Source organism: Neofelis nebulosa, chromosome 8 (assembly GCF_028018385.1).
Source record: "Neofelis nebulosa isolate mNeoNeb1 chromosome 8, mNeoNeb1.pri, whole genome shotgun sequence".
Lineage (NCBI taxonomy): Eukaryota > Metazoa > Chordata > Mammalia > Carnivora > Felidae > Neofelis > Neofelis nebulosa.
Genome location: NC_080789.1, coordinates 53,878,501 through 53,894,625, shown reverse-complemented (window position 1 = coordinate 53,894,625; position 16,125 = coordinate 53,878,501). Strand labels below are relative to the sequence as shown.

At 43.1% G+C, this 16,125-nt stretch overlaps 1 protein-coding gene across 3 annotated transcripts in view; it reads right to left on the bottom strand.

Annotated features, from left to right (window-relative positions):
- Positions 1-16,125, bottom strand: part of PPM1H (protein phosphatase, Mg2+/Mn2+ dependent 1H) — a 262,320-nt gene that overhangs the window by 74,151 nt on the left and 172,044 nt on the right. For all 3 annotated transcript variants that reach the window (XM_058742160.1, XM_058742159.1, XM_058742158.1), the window contains exon 5: positions 12,409-12,493. In XM_058742160.1, the coding sequence (XP_058598143.1) occupies positions 12,409-12,493 (85 nt within the window). The remainder of the gene's footprint in view (positions 1-12,408; positions 12,494-16,125) is intronic.

Below are 16,125 nucleotides of genomic sequence, written 5' to 3'. Positions count from 1 at the left end.
CTTAGGTGGGCTGTTATATGGAAATACCACAGACGGGGAGGGGTATGAACAGCAAACACTTAGGTCTCACTGTCCTGGAGGCCAGGAAGTCCAAGATCAAAATGCCAGCAGATTCTCTGCCTGGCTTACAGACTGCCCCCTCTTACTGCACCTCATACGGGCTTTCCTCTGTCTCTTGGGGTGAGAAATCAAGCTCTCTGAGGTCTATTCTTATCAAGACATTAGTCCTATCTGATGAAGGCCCCACTCTTATGGCCTCATTTAACCTTGTTTCTAAAAAGGTCCTATTTCCAAATTTGGCATACATGGGGGGTAGGGCTTCAACAGAAGGGTTTTTTTTTTGGCGGGGGGGGGCGTTGGGGAGGATACCAGTGCAAACATTCAGTCGGTAACATGGTCTTCTAGGTATACATGTTTATAGAAGTACATACGCTCAGCCATCTAAATATTGTAAAATGTTATCTGATGGTTTCCTTTTTGACTTACCTCTATTTGTGATTATTTCTACTACTGAACAGGTATTGCTTTTGTTTGAAAAAACTAAAAAATTTTTTTTGAGAACAGTTTTTAAGTTTTTATTTTAATTCCAATAGAGTTAAAATACAGTATTATATTAGTTTCAGGTGTACAATATAGTGATTCAACAATTCTATACATTACTTAGTGCTCATCCTGGTAAGTGAACTCTTAATTCCCTTCACCTACTTCACCCATCCCCCTACACACCTCCCCTCTGGTGACCCTCTGTTTGTTCTCTATAGTTAAGGATTTGTTTCTTGGTTTGTCTCTCTGTTTTGTTGTTGTTGTTGTTGTTGTTTGATTGCTTGTTTTTTGAGTGAGAGAAAGCATGAGCGGGGGAGGGGCAGAGAGAGGGATGAGAGAATCCCAAATAGCCTCCATGCTGACAATGGTGGCTTGAACTCACAAACTGTGAGATCATGACCTGAGCCAAAATCAAGAGTCGGATGCTTAAAAGACTGACTCACCCAGGTGCCCCCACTTTTTATTTTTATTTTAGTGAGACAGAGTATGTGCAAGCAAGGGAGGGGAGAGGGGCAGGGAGGGAGGGAGGAAGGGAGAGAAAGAGAATCTTAAGCAGGCTCCACGCTCAGCATGGAGCCCAACGTGGGGCTCAATCCCATGACCCTGGGATCATGACCTGAGCCAAAATCAAGAGTCGGACACTTAACTGAATGAGCCACCTAGGCACCCCTCTTTTTCCTATGCTCCTTTGCTTCTTAAACTCTATACATGAATGAAATCACATGTTATTTATCTTTCTCTGACTTATTTTGCTTAGCATAATACTCTCTAGCTCCACTCAAGTCATTGGAAATGGCAAGATTTCATTCTTTTTCATGGCTGGATAATATTCCTGTGTGTGTGTGTGTGTACACGCACACATGCACGTACATGTGTTTATCACATCTTTATTCATTCATCTATTGATGGACACTTGGGTTGCTTCCATAATATGGCTACTATAAATAATGCCACCATAAACATTGAAATGCATATATATTCCTCTGAATTAGTGTCCTTGTATTGTTTGGGTAAATACCCAGTAGTATGATTACTGAATCACAGGGGAGTTCTATTTTCAACTTTTTGAGGAGCCTCCATGCTGTTTTCCAGAGTGGCTGCACCAGTTTGCATTTGCACCAACAGTGGAAGAGTATTTCTCTTTTTCCACATCCTCACCAACACTTGTTCCTTCTGTTGTTGATTTTGGCCATTGTGACAGGTGTGAGGTGGTATCTCATTGTGGTTTTGATTTGCATTTCCCTGATGATCAGTGATACTGAGCATCTTTTCGTGTGTCTGTTGGCCAGCACAGAGACATTTTATTCTCAGAAGCAGAGTGGGCCACAACTTGGCAACTCAGAAACAACTTCTCAGAGGCTGTGCAGCATTCAGGTAACACGACTGGTTAGGGTTACTTCATTAGAGCTGGCCTGCCCTGCCAGAAGCAGTGCTCACATCAGCGTTCTGGAACCTTGAGCGTCGAAAGTGATTTTATGCTAAATTCAATGTAAGCAACACACCCAGAGTTTAAAGACTGTAAAATGTGAGTGTAAGAATTTGTTAGGCTCCTCTCAGCAATAAAACCCCATAATTTCTGGAGTCCAAACTTGTAAAATTCATGGACAATTTTGGCAAGTTTTACTCTACTACTCATATCCGGGCCACTCATACATAAATAGGTATACGTGACTACTGTCCCTTCCCAAGGCACATTTCATAGGCTGGCTTGTTACAAATGTGACCTTAATGGGATAAAAATGCAAGGAAGGAGAGGAGGCACACATTAAGATCCCTACAAAATAAAAATTCTAGACAGTTTCCTAAACATCCCTTATTTTTCTAATATGGTGGACATAGTTTAGCTTTTTCTCCTGATGCTGCTATTTGGACATATGTATGTTAGAACATCTGCATGGTGATGCAAGTGATACCCACCACACTTGAATATGTTCATTATTTTTAAACCTTAGCTATATGCCAGAGCCAAGCACAGCACCTAACACAGTAAAGACTCCAAGTAAGTATGTGCTGGGAGAATGAATACAGAACATTCTGACCTGCTTTACTCAGTTACACTTGGTGATTAAACTTCACAAAATAATACAATACAGCTTTCAATCTTTTGAAAAAGTTAAAACTAAGGTCCATAGCACATAAAAACAATCTTGGGGGGTGCCTGGGTGGCCCAGTCGGTTAAGCGTCCGACTTCAGCTCAGGTCATGATCTCACGGTCCGTGAGTTCGAGCCCCGCATTGGGCTCTGTGCTGACAGCTCAGAGCCTGGAGCCTGCTTCACATTCTGTGTCTCCCTCTCTCTCTGGCCCTCCCCCATTCATGCTCTGTCTCTCTCTGTCTCAAAAATAAATAAACATTAAAAAAAATTAAAAAAAAAACATCTTGGACACACATTACTATATTTTGGATTTAGTTAACTTTTTATAATTCAATAGATATCTTCTTGTAAAACCACATGTGTGTGGGTGAAATTATACCATTTCAAACCTCATGATATTTCACACTCCTAAGAATGTCTAAATAATGTCATGTCTCTTCTCTACTTAATAAGCATGCCGACTAGAAACCTAGAAATGTATTCTATATTAAAATCCAACTTAAAGTGTGTTGGCCTGTTCCATGTAAAAAAATGGACCACTCTTTGTGCCTCCATCTTTATCCTAAAACTTGAGGCTTTCCTACAAGGAAGCACAATAGAATGTTCCTCACCGAGGTAAGGGAGTGGAGGTACACTGGAGTTCACGCGTGTGATGCAAATGGCCCCTGGAAAGAAAGCTTGGTAACCTCTGCCCCAACACAAGCAAAGATAGGTTGCCAGTTGTCTTTTAAGGAGTGTGCAGAGTACAGGTTTGTTAAAAAGAGGGTAGGCCATGTCCTTGCCACTTAGTCTCTGAACAGCTAATGAGAATAAACTTCCAGACATGGTTGCATTTGGCCAGGGAAAGAAGAGACAGCTCATCTAGGAAAACGATGCTGGAGTAACCTGCTGTGCCAAGCAGTGGCAGGATGTCAGAGATGGGGAAGGAGGATCAGACGTCGTCTTCTGGCTGCTTTCCTCTCTAGTCCTGGGAAGAAACCAGCTGCAAGGGGACGGAAGTAAGCACTTACTGTGAAGAAACACAACCACCCCATCCCAGTGAGAATCTCTGAGTTCAGCCATAACAGGAGGGGACAAGCTTGCAAAAGAGATGTTGTCTAGAACCTTCTAAGAAGCCTCTCATGGAAGCAGACTGGGTGAGTAACTTGAACCCAGATCTGTCTCACTCTGGAGCACATGGATCTGAGCTCCACCCTCCTGGGCTGGGGAGAGCTTTGAGTACCCTGGCAGGGCAGGGCAAAAACAGGGAGTGGAAGTAGGAACCCAGATCTAGAGAGTGATATGTCTATAACGGCAATGGGAGGAGGCCAAACACCATGCTTCCTGTGGACACTGAGACGGTGGGTCCTGAGATTACTTAAAACTGTCTGCTGGGGGGCACCTGGGTGGCTTGGTCGGTTAAGCGTCTGACTTCGGCTCAGGTCATGATCTCACGGTCCGTGGGTTTGAACCCCGCGTCGGGCTCTGTGCTGACAGCTCAGAGCCTGGGGCCTGTTTCGGATTCTGTGTCTCCCTCTCTCTCTGACCCTCCTCCGTTCATGCTCTGTCTCTCTCTGTCTCAAAAATAAATAAGCGTTAAAAAAAAAAAAAAAAAAAAAAAAAAAACCAACTGCTGCTGGGAAACACAAATTGGTTACTCCTTTTAATAATAAAATTTCCTTCTGCTACTTTGTGGCCACAATGTGAGTGAGCCGTGCCAGCTACTGAGAGGATTGTCCCAGGTTCAGGAGTTTCCAGCCAGAAGAATGCATGCAGCTAACACATGAGCTCCTCCATGTGCCAGGTATCAGGGGCTGGGACTCAAAGAACAAAAAAGGAAGTCCATCTGTTCAGAGTTCACACATTAGTTGGGGAGACTGAGGAAGGCTTATGGGTGGAAACAGATATCCCTAGGGGCTAAGGAACAAAGAGCGGGGCACTCACTGGGTGGGTTGGACAGAATCTGAAAAGCATCTGAACAGCTGATCAGGCAAGGCCTCTGAGGCCAGAGCAGCAAGAGCAGAGGCAAGGGAGTGCATAGCAGCATGGTGAGTAGGGCTTTTGGAACTGCTCTCAGGAGAGAACAGATAGGTGGCAGAAGGGTGCCTTTCTGGGGAACTTGCCCAGCCCCTTCACCTTGGGCTCCTGGAGAGCCCCAAAGAAGGTCCCTCCCCCAAACAATAATAACAGTTAAATACACAGTAAAGTTACCGTATCATATGTGTATGGGTCAACATATTTTCACAAATTTGACACACTTGTGTAACTGGGCTCTAGATCAAGAAACAATACATGGTCAGCACCTGTGGTCAGGACCCCATTTGATCACTGCTCTCCCCAGCGGAAGCACTATCCCAAACTATGTGTTGGTTTCACCTGTTTCTATACTTACTATGGGATCCTATAAGCTGTCCCCAGTGCTGGGTGTTAAGTCGGTGTGATTCAGCCACGTTGTTGCATGTAGTTAAAACGTGTTCATCCTCAGTACCGCATGGCATTCCAGCTCGTGACTATGACTGACAATCGTCTTATCCGTTCTACTCTCCGTGGACATTTGGGCAGTTTCCAGTTTGGGCAAGTACATCCTGAGCTACTGTGCACACTCTGGTTAGGTGCACACCTAGGAGAGGAACGGCTGTGCCAAACCCTTTTTCCCTGGGCCAAACACTTTTACAAGGTAGTTGTTTGAACTTCTACTCCCATCAGCAGAATATGGAAAGTGAAAACACTCATGTGTCAAATGAGAGGGCAGATTCCACAACAGGAAATCGTTTGTGAAGTCCTCTTACTAGGAAACTTTTATATGAGCTCTTTTTTTTTTTTTTTTAAGTTTATCTTTAAGAGACAAAGCGAGCATACACATGAACTGGGAAGGGGTAGAGAGAGAGGGAGAGAGAGAATCCCAAGGAGCCTCCACGCTGCCAGCACAGAGCCCAACTTGGGGCTTGATCTCATGAACCATGAGATCATGACCTGAGCCAAAATCAAAAGTTGGACACTCAACAGACAGAACCACCCAGGCACCTTGTCCCCACTTTGTTTTTTGAGCTTTTTTTTTTTAATTTCAGAAAAAAAAGTTCAGCCTTCTCAATATTTGAAAGGAAGTTATCAAATGAGGATTTTCAGTGTTTAACACAAATCTTAATAAAAAATTGAGTAATCTCTCCTCTTCCTTGCCCTCAGGAGGGAAAAAAACCTCATCAGATCAGAGGACTGGAGGTTTTATATTTTAAGTTGATTTACCATGATAGTAAGTCTATGGTCACGAATGAAATGAAATTAGTAACATCAACCAAGCCCACTGATGGTCGCACTAACGGTCAAACGAGATAGCTCTTCCAGAGCCAAGGCTGACTACCCAATTTGCAGTGCAGGAAAAGAGTATTTTGGTTTGGGTTAAACAAAAATGAAAGGAAAATGTTAAATGGCTGAGATCTAAATATGTATGTGTCGGAGTCTTTCATAAAGAATTCTCTCAGTCTTAATTTATCCTTAAAAATCTCAGAGTAACAAGAACCAAGCTTATGTATATATGCTATTATAAAATTGAATATTGATAAGATTCTGTCTGGTTTACATGGATGTCAAGAAAGATTCACATTTAAATTTCTACATGGGACTGTACCCATCAACTAGAGAAAAGCATGCCCCTAAAATAACTTTAAAATATAGCTTACGATAAAGGAGCCACATGGAAACTTGTATGCAAATGGATATATTAAACAAAATTGCCTAGATTTGTCAACCCTACAACAGTTTAATGTATAGAATAAGGGCTAAAAAGTAGTCATTTACATAAAACATATAAAGTTTCCATATTCATATGCTTAATGCTTTTTCTTCCCAAGTAAAAGTCTGGGAAAGGAATTCATTTGAAGAGAGAACAACTCATGTCAGCAAAAAAGATGTGCCTGTGTATCATCCTTTGCATATGCAAATGGAATTTATACATTTTATAAAAGGCCACAGGAGTAGTCCAATGGCAGGGCGGCCATAAAAAAAGTTCTTCATATATAGTTAGATTTGAAACTAAGAGATTTTATTTTGTCTCTGATCTAGGCACTGTTGTAAGCACATTATGAATATTAACTCTTCAGTCCTCAAACCAGTCTTGGGGGTCCTTGAGGGTCCTGTAATTACCCCATTTCGCTGATCAAGCAACGGGAGCAGAGAAAACTTTTCATAGACAGCTAAGCTTTTGCCCTAGTAAACCTCAGGGAATGCTATCTACCTCTTTCAAAGCATATTTAACTTTCACATCTTTAATGGATGCATGACACTATCTTGCTTCTTTACACTAAGACCAATTTTTAAGGGACCTTATGGACAGATGGCTCTGGCTTTATGTGCCCAACTTTTTATTCAGAATGTTGGAGGGAAAAGGGGTTTTAGAGAATCTAAAGATTATATATGTGTAGCAACTGTGCAGAAGACTGCGTTTTTCTAAGAATAAAAGTAGTTAGGGATCCATTCTTGTGGTTATTTGTTTAGCTGTGTGAATTCACTTCCTTAGCTCTGCCGAGCAGGTACAGAATGCCTCAGCATCAAGCCTCTGACTCCTCCTCCCAACCTGGAATAAACAAAACATCCATTTATATTCATTTTCAAAATAAAGCTCTAGAAGTGGTGAGGTTCAATTCTAAGTGCTAACATCTTTAGAGTCTTCCCTGACACCAAGCAGTGCTCCTAGGATGGCCAAATATAAGCTCTGCCTCTAACACTCTGGGCAGTGCCAGTTTTGTGCTCTAAAAATCTCCTGGCTGGGGCACCTGGGTGGCTCAGTTGTTGGATGTCTGGCTCTTGATTTTGCCTCAGGTCCTGGTCCCAGGGTCGTGGGATCAAGCTCTGTGTCGGGCTCTGTGCTAAGCACGGAGCCTGCTTGAGATTCTCTCTCCCCCATCCCCACCCCCCAAGAAAAATAGCTCCTGGCTTCTCTGTGACACCTGTGTGATCAGTTGAACCTATAGCGCATATGAAAAATGGCAACCATTTTTTTGCCTGCCATTTTTAAATTAGAAGTTCTCAAACTCACAGGCAGTTTTGTGAAAAAGGGTTAAAGTGGGGGAAAGAGGTAGGATTAGAGTGGATTTTTCCATGACTCTGTCACCAAGCAAAGCAGAGTGGTGGTGAAGTTGCCTGTGACTAAAGAAAGGCTTTCTGGGCTTCACAACCTGCTCTCAAGGTTAAATGTGATGTGGCAGTGGTGGGTCAGTCAATTTTACTCACTAGCACGCTTGACCCTCCCAAATTAAAGTATCGTGCTTTTAAGCAGGTTCACGTTTAAGTAATATACTTTTTGGGAGATAACTCGTGATCATGAGAAATCCCAAAAAGTTAAGTGGCACAACACTGTCGACCTTGAAACCTTTCCAAAGCCAACACCAGGGACACGGCGGACAAACAGAATCGGACTCGGCACAGAAGGCTGGGGGTAGTTCCAAGGACACCACAAGAAACTGCCTTCGATAATGCTGCACTTGTACGTATCAGCTGTGCGTTTGAAACTCACTTTCTTCTCTTCTGTACATTGCCCTTGATGAAAAACAGCTGCAAACTTGGATTATCCATGAGGACACAAGGACATAAGTTGAAGGCCTGACGATACCAGCACATCTTAATGTAATCAAATCAGAGTTTATAAATACATCTAGGCAGAACTGAGGGGAAGACAACGCTCTCGCACCTCAGGGCTGTGGAGGTTCCCCTGAGGGCGATTCCTCCCTTGCTGTCACCTGAAGCAGAGGTGGGGCGGTTTTCTGGAGGCCACAGCATCAGGGAGGTCAATTCTGCTGAGACACATCCACAACCAGACTTCTTTCCCTCCCGTCTGAGTCCCAGCTCCATCCAAACATTCTGTCTAGCTTGGTGGACCTCCTTAACTATTTTATTTCAATCACCCTGGAAACTGTAAAAAGAAAAAGAAAAAAAAAAAAAAAGCACAGCGACAGAAGAGCAAGGCTTACTGGTGACTCTAGGACCAGCAGCACTTCCTGGCTGCTGGGACGGTGCCCCTGACCCCTTCATCACACACCTGCCACATTCCGTGTGAACACATCAAACCCTCAAGCCTGATTAATCACCCTGCCCAAGAGTCTACGGAACACAGTTCACATGACCTAAGAGCCTCACGAAGGTCAGGATACAAGACCAAACAAAATTAACATGCCTGCCACATCCAGTGTCATAATCTGCTTCTTGTTCGGTTAACCCCAAATGTCCAGACCGCGCATCCCAAGAACCTCCCCCTTCGATGTGGATCAAAATGGTGTGTGTCCAACGGGCTCTGCATCTCCCCCACCTCTGAGAATATCACGAACTGTTTCTACAAGTCAAATAGCCTTGGGACTGGATCATGCTCCAGACGAGTAAGTCTCTGGGAACTTAGAAGTTTTAATGATTCGGCCATAAATGTTTCTTCACACATCATAAAAAGAAATTTTAATTTGACCTCAGAGTAAGGAATACATTGTTAACTTTCCAGTGATGTTCTAACTCGTTTAGATCACGTAAAAGGTACCACAACCCCCAATGCACTGAAGTGTTTCATAATTAGTTCTAGGGAACTGATGTTCCAAAAAAAAAAATGAACTGGTAGGACTAAATGCACATAAAATTATAAGGTATGCACTGTATTTTATATTGCTGTGGGATCACTTTTCATCCTGATTTCAGAACCTACAGAAAAAAATCTCAAGGGAGGTGTCCTACACATTTCACGTAGGAGAGATTCAGAGACATCACGCGAGGGGTGTGGGATCACACAGCTCACGCCTGGGCTGGGCTGAGAGAAGTCATCACACCAGTGTTTTCCTCTCCTAATTGATATTATTTTTAAGGTTTTATGCTATCTACCTCCTAATTCCCTCAAATACTTTACCACAAAGGCTTCACCGCAAGGTTATGTTATACTATAAATCCCTTAATTCTCTCCAAAGCTTTACCACAAAGATTTGCATCACAGATCATGTGACTATTACTACTGGATTTATTCATTTCAAAGAGTACATTTTTAGACTCCTGGCAGTATAGGAAGTTGGACAACCAGGATATTTCACGTTCTGGTCATTTACACTCCTGTTGTCCGGGGAGAACAGTTATTAACCAGAGAAACGCATATGTATTAGCAGTAAGGATTAAAAAGAATGGGAACAACAACAACAAAAGAGAATGGAGACATGGTTTGCACCTTTTGGAAATTCAGCTGTTAGGCTCAGTTCTATGGGCTAAGAGCATCCACATTGATTGCTCAAGAGTAACACAAAAATACATGTTAATCTTCGGAACATTAGCAGTGATTATCAAATTAAAAATAAGAAAATAAATCTCTGTGGTTTGCAGGCCAGTAGGATTTGAAGACTGATTCATCAAATAAAAACCAAATGAGAACTATGTGCCACAAAAGAATTCTGCATACAGTTTTCATTTAATCATTCCACCCACCTTCTGAGGCTTCCTAAGCCTGTTACTGGTGACGAAACCAGGGACTATAGGAATCACAGACACAGTTACACGACAACGCTGAGATCAGAAGCCAACACACGTCTCATTCCGAACATCGGAAAATAGACCACCAGTATTTAGGAATCTGACACATGTCAGCCTTCCCGTCCCTCCTTAAAAATTAATGTTTTGATCTTTCTGGGCCATTCTTGTAACATGAAAATGTGAAACGATTTCAAAATAAAAAAATGTTAACCTGCTACTTCTCATTGCCTTTAGTGGGAAAACAGGAAATGGTAAGGAGGTGATGAAGGCAGGCTGCAGTCGAGGCACAGGCAGGCAAAGGGCTATGATAGGCTTCAAGGGAAGGTGGAAGGGAGAGTACTGTGTGGTAATGATCCAGACGTCAATACAAATTCTGGTTCTTTCATCGAGCCAACAAATCCCGCTTCAGTATCTCCTCTGTGCTGGGAACTGGCAACGTGAAGCGACTAAGGAGCCTGCCCTCAGGACTCAGTCTGGAAGGGGAGAGAGCGATCGTGACCAGCAATACAATACCATACGCCGAGAGCTAGAGGCTTCTACACGGCTCTGCAAGCACGGGGGACTGACCCCCTCCCGGGAGAGTTAGGGGACACCTCCTAGAGGAAATGACACTTATGTTGGAGTCTCAAAGGATGGGAAACAGTTTTCCTGACAGAGGACAGGGGAAGGGCCACCCAGGCAGAGAATATTTCCAAAGGCAAAGAGGTCGGGGAGATCGAAGTGCGTCCCAAATATGGAAGGTAGCTCTCTGCTTGCAGCCTGAAATGCATGGTGGTGTTGGTAGAGGCAACAGAGAAACGATGCAGGAGAGGTGGACGGGGACCATGATTCTGGCTCGACCACGTGTGACCTGCATTGTGCACACTATGAGGAGCCAAAGGACTTAAGGCAGGGAAGAGATACAGTCCATGATCAGATCACTTGGGTGGCTTTGTAGAAGATGGACTAGAAAAAGCCAGACAGGTGACAAGGAGGCCAGCTGTTTTGAACTCTACTCGGAAGAATGACCCTTGCAGCCTGAGCGGGCCTTGGTGACCTGCTCGTTTAGCTTCCCACTGTAAAGTGACAAACTGAGGTCTGGAAAGGTTAAGACGCCTGCACAAAGACACCCAGCCAGCAAGTAACAGAGCCAGGACGGGATCCCTTCCCCCTGCCTAGAGTGCCAGAAAAAAAAAAAAAAAATGAGAGCCCTCAAGTCGGGTTCCTAGGAGTGGCTACAAGTTTATCCACTTGAAAAAGACAACAGAAAGGCTAGAGAACAACAATCAAAGAGTGAAGAAATATTTTTACATTGAGCCCGGATTCCTGCTGTCATTCTATACCAGAGCAACACAGCTTAGCTATTGAGTAAAACAAACCAAACAGACAAGGGAATTGAGGGGAAAGTGCGCAGCCACTTTCTAAATCGACCAAAGTAATCAAACCTTGACTGTCCACACACGCTGAAATTCAGAGCCATGAGCAAAGTCCTTTTGGGTAGCCTGGGTCAGTTTGTTTCCTAAGAGCAGAGGGTCACTAGCTATGTTGTCTAGAAAGAAAGCCAGTTGGCAAGACAATACTTCAGCCACAGAACTACTTGTCACGCTGTTCAGTCCCCAAAAATATCCAAAGTAACCTAGCGTGATTGCCACTGTTGCTCAAGTGAGATTCTAAGCCAAACACCCTCCCCCTGGAACTTGAGGATAGGGAATTAGGTCTGTTCTCTTTTCCAGAAAACTCAAATCTCTAGGTGAAGCAAAAATGCTCAAGATCTTAAAAACCCAAACACCTTCCTCTAGCCCACTCGTAATTTCACTCCGAAGAGGGAGATTTAAACTGGGAGCTTATTTTCAGGATAGAAACAGGCTTTCAGACGCCTGCATGCTTTCCCAAAGGGCCTCTGAGACTTCCTAACCGTGCATCAAGTGGTGGGGTGTCAGCAGGATCTGGGGCTGCCCTCCTCCCCAGCACGGAGCCCCCATTTTGAGTTAAAGTGAGCAGCAGGCCAAGGAAGAAAGGTATCTGTGTGATTCAACACCCCATTTCGTATTGCACATCCCAAACCGTTAAACAAAACAGAGCACATCATGTCTTCCATTGGCTACAGATGGGAGAGAAACAGCCACAATAATAAATTCACGGAGGTGGAGTGTGTCGTCACACGTGTTGCCAGGATGTGTGATCGGAAGGTGCGTGGGGGGAGTTAATACCATATGTCATCCAACTCTCGTGGGCCTGCTCCCATGTCAACAGCATCATGTTCCCTCACCACAGCGTCGACACCATCCCTGATGCCGCGGCGCTCCACCAAACCTACGTGACTCTTACCAGGTACTGGAGTCGCTGGCGCTCAGTCTCAGGGGTAAACTCTGAAGACATGGGGATGATTTCTCCATTTCTGATGATTATGGCCCTAAAACGGTTAAGAGAAATACGCATTGTCAGTAGCCAATCTCGTAAGTACCTCAATTTTATAACTCCGGAGCTTGGTTTCGAAGACCGACGAAATGCCCAAGGGACACTTTTTCTAACAAGCTGCATGACAACATTCTCTTTTCGAGAAAACTCAAATCTCTAGGTGTAGCAGAAATGCTCAACTCTGGATCCCTCACCAAAGTAAACATATGGCTACGTTTACTTTCTCTGCTGGCTGGAACCATGTCTTAACGCCCAGCACCAACCTTCCTACTTGGCACATGGTACACACACTCAATGAACAAGTGGATGAAATGAATGATGTAAATTGACGCTTCCTCTAGACCAGTGCTCTCCAATAGAACTTTCTGTGACAATGGATATATTTTAATCTGTGCACTCCAACATGGCAGCCACTAGCCACATAGGGGCAATGAGCATCTAAATTACATTTAAATTAATTAAATTACATTTAATTTTACCTAATTTTTAATTAACTTATCTTTAAGTTCAGGTAGTCACAAAGTGGCTAGTGTTTCATGGAGTAGATAGTATAGCTCCAGGTCTGTGTTACGCCAAGTGTCAGTGGGCCAGAAGCACGGGCCTCACCAGGAAGCTTATTAGAAATGCAGACTCCCAGGTTCCACCCCAGACTTGCTGTATCAGAATCTTCATTGTGATTCATAGGCACATTAAAATCTGAGAACACCTGACTGAGACTCATGAGTTTCTAGGTAGTATCCTGGATCCAGGAAAAAAACACTCATCTCATCCTGAAGCTTAGGAAATTCACATGCTTCCAAAAATTTGCCCCAAGAGCTACTGCTGACTCAAGAATGTGAGAGAACAGAGATCCCTAAGGGAGCTATCTATGGAAGAGGCTATAGCATGGATAACCATGGAGCAACCTTTCCTAGGCCTATTCCAGATGAAGCTTCCTGTTCCTAGATCTTATTCCAGAGTGGTTCCGAACAGCCACTTTCTAGCGATCAATTGGTTGAAGTGGCTTGGAAATTGCATTTGATATGAACTCAACAGCTCCAAGTACCAGGGAGCCGGAGACTTGGAGACTGAACACACTTCTCTGTAAAGAGCCACAAGCACAGGAAGTGCCTTTGATGAGCTCAACTCTGGGTGGATGCCTCATGGACTCTAGGGTCAGCTGCACTCTTTGTGCCAAGAGGCCCCAGGCACCCCTCCCTCCCACCATAAACATAGTCTCCAAGGGCACCCAGGTGGCTCAGTTGGTTAAGCATCTTACTTTGGCTCAGGTCATGATCTCACAGTTCATGAGTTCAAGCCCTGCAATTGGGCTCTGTGCTGAAAGCACACTTCCAATGCTCTGTCCCCTCCTCTCTCTGTCCCTCCCCTGCTTGCACTCTCTATCAAAAATAAACACTAAAAAAATATATATATAATTTTATATATATTTTTATATATATATAAAATTATATATATATGTTATAAATATATATATTTTTTATATATTTATATGTGTATATATATATGTGTATATATATACATATATATATGTGTATATATATATATACGTATATATATATACGTATATATACATATATATATTAATGTGTATATATATATATATATAATATACGTGTATATATATATATATAAAGTTAGTCTCCAACACTGAAGCAATCCCAATAAATGGCTGCAGCTCTCCCCCAACCCCTCACCCACCTGTGCCCAGTTGTTGCTGTCATGGAGACTGGGAGGGCAGGTAAGGGAGAGGGTGATAACAAAAATCATGGGGGCTTTCGAGGATTAATGGGTCTAAAACTAGTGGAAACTATGAGAAGATGGAAAATGTTAGGGGAGCTGACTGGGAAGAAGATGTAATATTTGTATCATCACTTCCTTTATTATGATGTCAAAAATAGGAAATATTAAAAGTTCCTTCTTATAAATCTGTTGTCACTTGTAAAATGCAATTCTCCCCTCCCAAGAAAGGTGATATCCAGCATTCACAAATCAGTGTGTTTATTCAAATGGTCTTTGTCCTAATGTATCAGTTAAGACTAACTTCCAGAATAAAGGAATAAGGGTTTTGAATGAGGATGGAGAGACTTGGAGAGCTCGAAAGGAAGGTCTAGTTTAGGGCCTAATCTCAAACTAGCAAGAAGGACCCTGAGATCTGGGGTGATGAGAGCGAAAGTCATTAGGCAATAAATTCCAAAGGCAAACTTCTATTTCAAAATTTTGCTTAAAGCTAATCTTAACTCTTTCTCTTCCCTTTTTCTACATGGTCCCTGAATTCTAGCTTCCAGGCTCTGACTAGGAAAGTTGGCTATCTGGGAGGGACATAAAAGATAATGAGTAAAAGGGGGGAATCTGGTGCTCAGTCAGTTAAGCCTCTGACTCTTGATTTTGGCTGAGGTCATGATCTAGCTCATGGTTTGTGAGATTGAGCCCCACATTAGGTTGTGTGTGGACAGTGGGGAGTCTGCTTGGGACTCTCTCCGTCTCTCTCTGGTCCTCCTCGACTCGTGCACTTTCTCTCTCAAAATAAAGAAAGAAAGAAAGAAAGAAAGAAAGAAAGAAAGAAAGAAAGAAAGAAAGGAAGGAAGGAAGGAAGGAAGGAAGGAAGGAAGGAAGGAAGGAAGGAAGGAAGGAAGGAAGGAAGGAAGGAAGGAAGGACTTTAAAAAAAAAAAAGAGAGAGAGTGAATTACACTTGGGTGGCTGAAAAAACTATCCATAGCAAAGGCCTCAAAATTTTTCTTGGTAACAACATTATCTGTAATTGTCTAACTGTATAGAGTCTGGACCATCAAGAATCCATACGCCTTTTCACTGGTTATTACAAAAAGACAATGGACATAAAAGGGTGTCATTCTGGCTGAGTCACCACTAAAAAAGTGACTTGAAAGATTAAGGCAAACTAGGCAGGACCCTTGGGCTTAGTGGGCAGGGAAAGAGAACACAGCAAAGGCACTGGCCACCACTATGTTTACTCTATTTTTTTAATTTCAAATTCACACACAGGGAGGATGAGCATTCAATTCCAATGTTCACGGCTGAACAATGTTCATTCCAATGTTAGCTCACCCTAGCTAATTACTTTCTTAAATAGATCTTTATATCCAAATCCATCTACGTACAAAGCATTCTTCATTTCTGTTTGAACTACCAAGTTCTTCCTTCATGAGACACCCATGGATTAAAGATGACAGCATGTTTGGCAGTCAGACTTTCCAGTCCCTAAACTATGATGCCTCTTCCTATGCTTCCTGGCTTCCTTTTGATCTTTCTCTCTTTCATCCCTCTGATCTTGGGATCAATGTGTCAGAGTGCTGGTCTCCAATCTGGAGTAGGGCAGCGAGAGGGAATGCGTTTCAAAGGGAACAGAGTGCATGTGAAGGCTGACAAATCTTGCACTAAACAACCAATAAACTAGATTAATGCTTTAAAGCCACATTCTGTCATCAGAGGATCCTTGTAAACTTTCAATCTTCTACTTCGGTATTTTACGAGCTGTTTTTCCTATGGAAAATTATTTAGAACAAACAGAAAAAGCTGTGGCAATAATAAGAATCAAGGAGAATTAGGCATATGCCCTGGCCTTTCTTCTGGGCCCTCAGATCTGGACCTCTAGATAAGACTACGGTCAG